The following is a 6,458-nucleotide window of genomic DNA, read 5'->3' on the forward strand; positions in this document are numbered from 1 at the left end:
TTTTTTTTTTTTTTTGTATTGGAGATCAAACTCAGGACCTGGCTCTTAAAAAGCAGGCAGCGGAACCACTGAGCTAAATCCCCAGTTCCAAAATTATTTTCAAACTTTTTGTGGGCGGATACAAGGGATTGAACTCGGGTCCTTGTGCTTGCAAGGCAGGCGGCAAAACCACTGAGCTAAATCCCTGGCTTTATGTTTTTTTCTGTAGTGTAATTGATTCTAACAGTATTTATCAGCACATTAATTGCTTTTTTTGGAGTTCCCTATGCTGCCATTTTTGGTGTTGTCGCTCCTGAGGTTGTGATTTTTCAGAATGATACTGTTAGCTAGAAATAAGAAAGGTGGAAGAGGGAATGTTGATTTTTGAGTACAGGAAGCATTATTTTGTTTGGACATGATTGTTGGGGCTAAGGTCTTAATGATACATTCTGTTAGTGTTTAGTAACGGTTGGAATTCTGGTGCTTGAATTCCAGAATGAGCTTAGAGCTACAAAGAAATCTGAGAAATTTGTATATAGATGTTAGAATGAAAATTAAGAATTTCTTGAAAGGGGCCAGGGATTTAGCTCAGTGGTTCGGTGGCCTGCCTCGCAAGTGCGAGGACCCAAGTTTGATCCCTGGTACCAAAAAAACAAACAAAAAAAAGAATTTCTTGAAAGATAAGATCCCCAGTCCTGGGGGGAACAATTTTTTTTTTCTTGAGAGGTGAAAGCTAAGTAGGCAGTTTGGAAACACTTTTAATTAAGAAAACATTCAGTTGGGCGTGATGGCTCATGCCTGTAATCCCAACACTCGGGAGGCTGAGGCAGGAGGAGGATCGCTCTGAGTTCGAGACCAGTCTGGGCTACATAGTGAGTTCCAGATTAGTCTCAACTACATATTAAGACCCTGTCTCAAAAAAAAATTAATTAAGAAAACATTCACTTATATATTCAGAGACTGTGTTCCTACTACAAATGTACTTGGTATTAATGCTAAGTAAGCACTGGAAATAGAAAAAAAACTAGTTGTCTGTCCTCAGTAAGTTTATTTTTATATTAAGGAAAACAGCCAAGTAAACAAGTGCAGTGCCCTTTTATAATAAAAGGGTGTACAGAAATCCAGACATAAGTATATAAGAATATTTAAATAGAAAACAGGAGGCATAGAAGTCAGAGAAGGAGAAAACATAATGAATGGAGTAGTGGTCTGGGGCCTTGGTTACCATGTGAAAATAATGAGAAGGCTGAGGTCTCTGAAACATACTACTTTGGCAGTAAGAGGGCAGTACAATTTTCATAAGGTAGGTTTTAGTTGAGTAGTTGAGATAGAAAATCAGATTATAGAGGGAGTGGCAAAAAAATTGAAAAAGGAGAAGACAACTTTAGGTGCAGGGCCACTGTGCTAAATCCCTGACCTGAGAAGACAACTTTTAAAAAACTGATATATCTTAAAAAGAATAGCAAAGTTAAAGCCAGTTTATTTTGGAGTAGAAGAGGTTCTCATGTGTTTTTCTCTGTTCTCATGTCAGACACTGACAGGACTAAATAGGAGAAAAACAAAGATAGTGAACAGTCCTGAAAGAGTCAGAAAAGATGATTCTAAAAACCTAGAAAGATCAGGGTTTGAGGACTGAGCTGCCTAAAGAAAGAGAATGAGATTAATGAGAAAAAATTTTGAGATAGGAGGAGCTTGAGAAGTTTAACCAGGAAAAGTCTTAGTTTTCCAGGTAAAGCAAAACAGAATCAACATGCTAAGTCATTGGCAGTCTTGAAAATACATGACTGAACTTCAGGTAGCATACATTTGTGATGATAGTACTGTTTGATAATTTATTCATCTCTTTTAACCAGTACATATTAAGCATTTTCTGTATACTAAGCACTGCATAGGGTCCTTGGGATTATGTCTGTGGACAAAGTAAGCGAAATTCTCAGCCCTTGTGGAGGTTATATGTGAATGGCATCAAGAGAGACAAATAACTAAATTATTTTAAAATAAACATATGAGAGGCAGGGATTTAGCTCAGTGGTTCTACCGCTTGGCCTTGCAAGCACAAGGTCCTGAGTGTGATCCCCAGTAGGAAAAAAAATAACTAAAATTAAAAATAAATACATAAACATATAAATAGAGCTATTTGGGTCTAGAAAGTGAAAAAGTAAATGAGAAGATAACCCAGATGTAACTATAATTTTATATTGCATATGTACTTCTAATTTAAGTCAGTTTTATTTTTTATATAGATTAATAAACTATGACCAAGGCAGATGTGGTTTTGTTGGAAGCTTTGTGTACTTAATATTGTAGCTATGAGATAAATAATATATATTAACATTTAAGAGAAAATCAGTTTAAGGCCATTTTGTAGTTAGTTATTTCAAGGTGTTTGTCCAGAGAAAAGTTGTGAAGGTAAAGTCTCATATAACTGAAAATCTTTATTTGATTATGGAAAAAGAATTTGTGTCTGTTTCCAAAAAGATGGTTGCAGACATAAATTTGTTATCTACATGTAAAGGCTTAAACTATATAGACTAGAAGATCTTTGTATAATAGAAATTAGGTTTTCTGTGTTTATACTCATTGTTTTTGTATTCTCTTTTTTTTAGTGAATATACAATTTATTTAACATTCAAACTTCATTAAGACATGTGCAATATGGCAGTTTTACTGGGGGTTTAACCCTGCCTAGGATATGATTACTTGCTGGGGTTTAGCAACAGGGTCTAGTTCATTGTTTTGTATTATGATTGCCTTATTTTTATTTAAACAGGCATTGGAAAAGTGAAAAGAAAACCTAGTGTTCCAGATTCTGCGTCTCCTGCTGATGACAGTTTTGTTGACCCAGGAGAACGTCTTTATGACCTCAACATGCCTGCCTATGTGAAATTTAACTACATGGCTGAGAGAGAAGATGAATTATCATTGATAAAAGGAACAAAAGTGATTGTCATGGAGAAATGCAGTGATGGGTGGTGGCGGGGTAGCTACAATGGACAAATTGGATGGTTCCCTTCAAACTATGTAACTGAAGAAGGTGACAGTCCTTTGGGTGACCATGTGGGATCACTGTCAGAGAAATTAGCAGCGGTTGTCAGTAACCTAAATACTGGGCAAGTGTTGCATGTGGTACAGGCTCTTTACCCATTCAGTTCATCCAATGATGAAGAACTTAATTTTGAGAAAGGCGACGTAATGGATGTTATTGAAAAGCCAGAAAATGACCCGGAGTGGTGGAAATGCAGGAAGATCAATGGTATGGTTGGTCTGGTGCCAAAAAACTACGTTACCATTATGCAGAATAACTCATTAACTTCAAGTTTTGAACCACCACCTCCGCAATGTGATTATATTAGGCCTTCACTTACTGGAAAATTTGCTGGCAATCCTTGGTATTATGGCAAAGTTACCAGACATCAAGCAGAAATGGCATTAAATGAAAGGGGACATGAAGGAGATTTTCTCATCCGTGATAGCGAATCTTCGGTAAGTTGATCTTCAAAGGTAAATTAAAAAGAAGATTGGAGAAGATTTTAATGGGTATTAAAGAGAAGATTGGGGGCCAGGGATTTAGCTCAGTGGTTCTGCCACCTACTTTGCAAGCACAAGGACCCAAGTTTGATCTCTGGTACAAAAAAAAAAAAAAGCAGATTGGATGGCCAGAGGTTAGCTCAGTGGCACTGTGCCTGCCTTATAAGCACAAGGTAAAAAAAATTGTTTTAACCCGAAAAAAAAAAAAAAAAAAAAAAAAAAAAAGATTGGAGAGGTTAAATGCCTTCCTTGAAGTTAGCCAAGTTGTAAGCTGGAACATACGCATGAATGTTCTGAAGTTAAAGTCAGTGTTCTTTATAAGTGTATCTACTTTAAGTAAAAGATGGCTGCCATGGTGTATTGGTCACATTCTCAACTCTGGGATAAAAAACCTCATATACACAACTTAAGAGGTTTATTTTTTTCTCTCATGGTTTCAGAGGGTTCCCTTCGTGGTTGGCTGGCTCCAAGATAGAAGCAGCATGGTGGAAGGGTGTAGTAAAAGAAAGCTGCCCTACCCATGGCTGCTAGGAAGCAGAGACAGAGGAAGAACCAGAGGGAAGAGAGACTCTTCAGAGGCATGCCCCCCCGCGTTCCACCTCCAGTCAGGCCCCAGCTCCTAGGAACATATTCAGCTAGGAACTGATCATTGAATTAATCCACTGATCAGTATAGCATTCCCATTAGCCAGTCACCTTCCAAAAGCCTGAACACATGAGACTTTTGGACATTTTAAGTTGCAACCATAACGAGCAGTGATACCATACTGGGATATTTGGCCTTACCCAATTATCTTGATTTTGCTTTCCTTGAATATTTTCTGTTCCAGTAAGCTGAAAAATGGAGAAAATGGAAGTTGGCTTCTTTATTAAAAATAGAATAATGCAGTAGATTAAATTAGGAAAACATGTCTTAAATTGTTATTAGATGATATATATATAAAAGATAATCACTGTAGTTCTTACAGGGAATCCCTAAATTAAAAAATTTATATTCAAGTTTCTTCTTAAATTGGTTGTTTGGAAGTTGAAATACACTTTAATTATATACTTCAGAAACCTATTTTAGGGCCGGATTTAGCTCAGTGTTTCCTCTGGCTGCCTTGCAAGTGCAATGTCCTGAGTTCGATCCCTGGTTCCAAAAAGACAAAAACAAAAAACCTTTTTAATACTGTGTTTGAAATCGAGTTGTAGTGAGAGGTAAATTACATTGCAGTGCTAATAAACTAAAACCGTGAAAAATGAATAATATAGCTGGTGTCTTGAGTATTGTCTAGGATACTGAAATTTGATGCTACTTATTTCCCTTAAAAATTGCCTTTGATAAATATTGCCACACTGTACTTTTTCACTTGTCATGATTAGTACTGTCTTTATGTGAATGTAGTTGTACAAAAATGAATATGTATTACACAAAAGATTGAAAGTCAAAAATTATAGCAAGACAGATTGAGATTAATGTCCTGATAGGAATCTTGGGGAGATGGGGCCTGTAGCTAACTCCTCAGAATGGCAGGTGGTTAGTAATAGGGAAGAGTATTGTTGTTTGAAACTTTGAGTAAATAAATAAAAAGAGGCTTATGTCCAGACTTCAGATTTCTCTTTTAAAATTGAAAGAACTGCTGCCAGTATGAAATCCTGTTTCTGCAAGGCAACATTCACAAATGAAAAGTGTTCAGTTTCTTTAGATTGGCCATACACTGTCAACCCCTCTGTCCTATTTACATTATTCTTTTGGTTCTTGTTGGTATTTGAGTTTGTGAACCACTATTAGAGTTTAGATTCTTACTTGTGTATCCTTTATATTTGATAATTCAGAGTACTATTTCTAAGTCAGATACTGTTAGCTGCAAATTGAAGGGGAGTAGTATGAATGACTGGTATTTTCTCAGGTGTTCAGTAGTCTGCCTGGAGAGAAGAAAACTTTTGTTCCTTAGATATTAAAGGATTTGCTGTAGTTGTGCTGTGGCCAGTACGGGTGTTAAGAAACTCTTTAAATATATGTATTAATGCAGGTTTGAATCCTGCCTTTGTTGTTAACTAGATGGATGATACTGGACTAGTTAGTTTCTTTGAGCCTGAGTTTTTGCAACTGTAAAAAAGGTTTGTTTTGAGGGATGAAGGAGTTAATCTGTAAATAATTTAGCATAGTGCCTAGTATTTAGTACTCAGATTCTAACAGTTATCAGTTTAATATAAAAATGCTTTCAAATGTTTATGGCTTTCAAAATGTTTACTGTCATTTTTTTTTTTTTTTCTCTTTTAGCCAAATGATTTTTCAGTATCACTAAAAGCACAAGGGAAAAACAAGCATTTTAAAGTCCAGCTAAAAGAGACCTTCTACTGCATTGGGCAGCGTAAATTCAGCACCATGGAAGAACTTGTAGAACATTACAAAAAGGCACCAATTTTTACAAGTGAACAAGGAGAAAAGTTATATCTTGTCAAACATTTATCATGATACTGCTAATCAGAAGTGACTGTTAATACAGCTTATTCCTCATGTCATTGAAGACTGAGAAAATGTTGGTCCAATCCTGCTTGATTGGAAATTGCTGTTTCTAACTCTGTATGAGAATTGATCATAATACATAAATATTTTTGTTATCATTCAGCCCATACACACACATATATATATATATATATATAAGCAATGCCTCAGCGTAGAACAATTTCTTATCCTTGGTCTTTTATTCTTTTCTTTGCTGTTTTTCTCTTTGCTTCTAATATTAAGGTTTTATATTTTGAGAAAAAAAAATCAAATAATGCAGATCAGAAATCTGTATGGAAGAATTCCTCTATTGCCTTCCTTGTATTTCCTTATAAAGACCCCTGCTAGTTCTGCCATAGTTTCTCTTCATATAAAATTATATCTATATATGACATATGCTAAAGTAAATTTCTTGGAAAGTGTTATCTTTTCTGTGACTAAATAGCAATAATAAATGGAAA

The 6,458-nt window shown here is 35.7% G+C and overlaps 1 protein-coding gene across 10 annotated transcripts in view; it reads left to right on the top strand.

Moving 5' to 3' along the window:
* Nck1 (NCK adaptor protein 1) overlaps positions 1 to 6,129 on the top strand; it is an 87,251-nt gene extending 81,122 nt beyond the window's left edge. For all 10 annotated transcript variants that reach the window (XM_010625524.3, XM_010625521.3, XM_010625520.3 and 7 more), the window contains 2 exons: positions 2,750 to 3,462; positions 5,773 to 6,129. In XM_010625524.3, the coding sequence (XP_010623826.1) occupies positions 2,750 to 3,462; positions 5,773 to 5,967 (908 nt within the window). In that variant the 3' untranslated portion in view covers positions 5,968 to 6,129. The remainder of the gene's footprint in view (positions 1 to 2,749; positions 3,463 to 5,772) is intronic.
* The last annotated feature ends 329 nt before the right edge of the window (positions 6,130 to 6,458 follow it).

This window comes from Fukomys damarensis, unplaced genomic scaffold (assembly GCF_012274545.1).
Source record: "Fukomys damarensis isolate Sample0158 unplaced genomic scaffold, DMR_v1.0_HiC HiC_scaffold_37, whole genome shotgun sequence".
Lineage (NCBI taxonomy): Eukaryota > Metazoa > Chordata > Mammalia > Rodentia > Bathyergidae > Fukomys > Fukomys damarensis.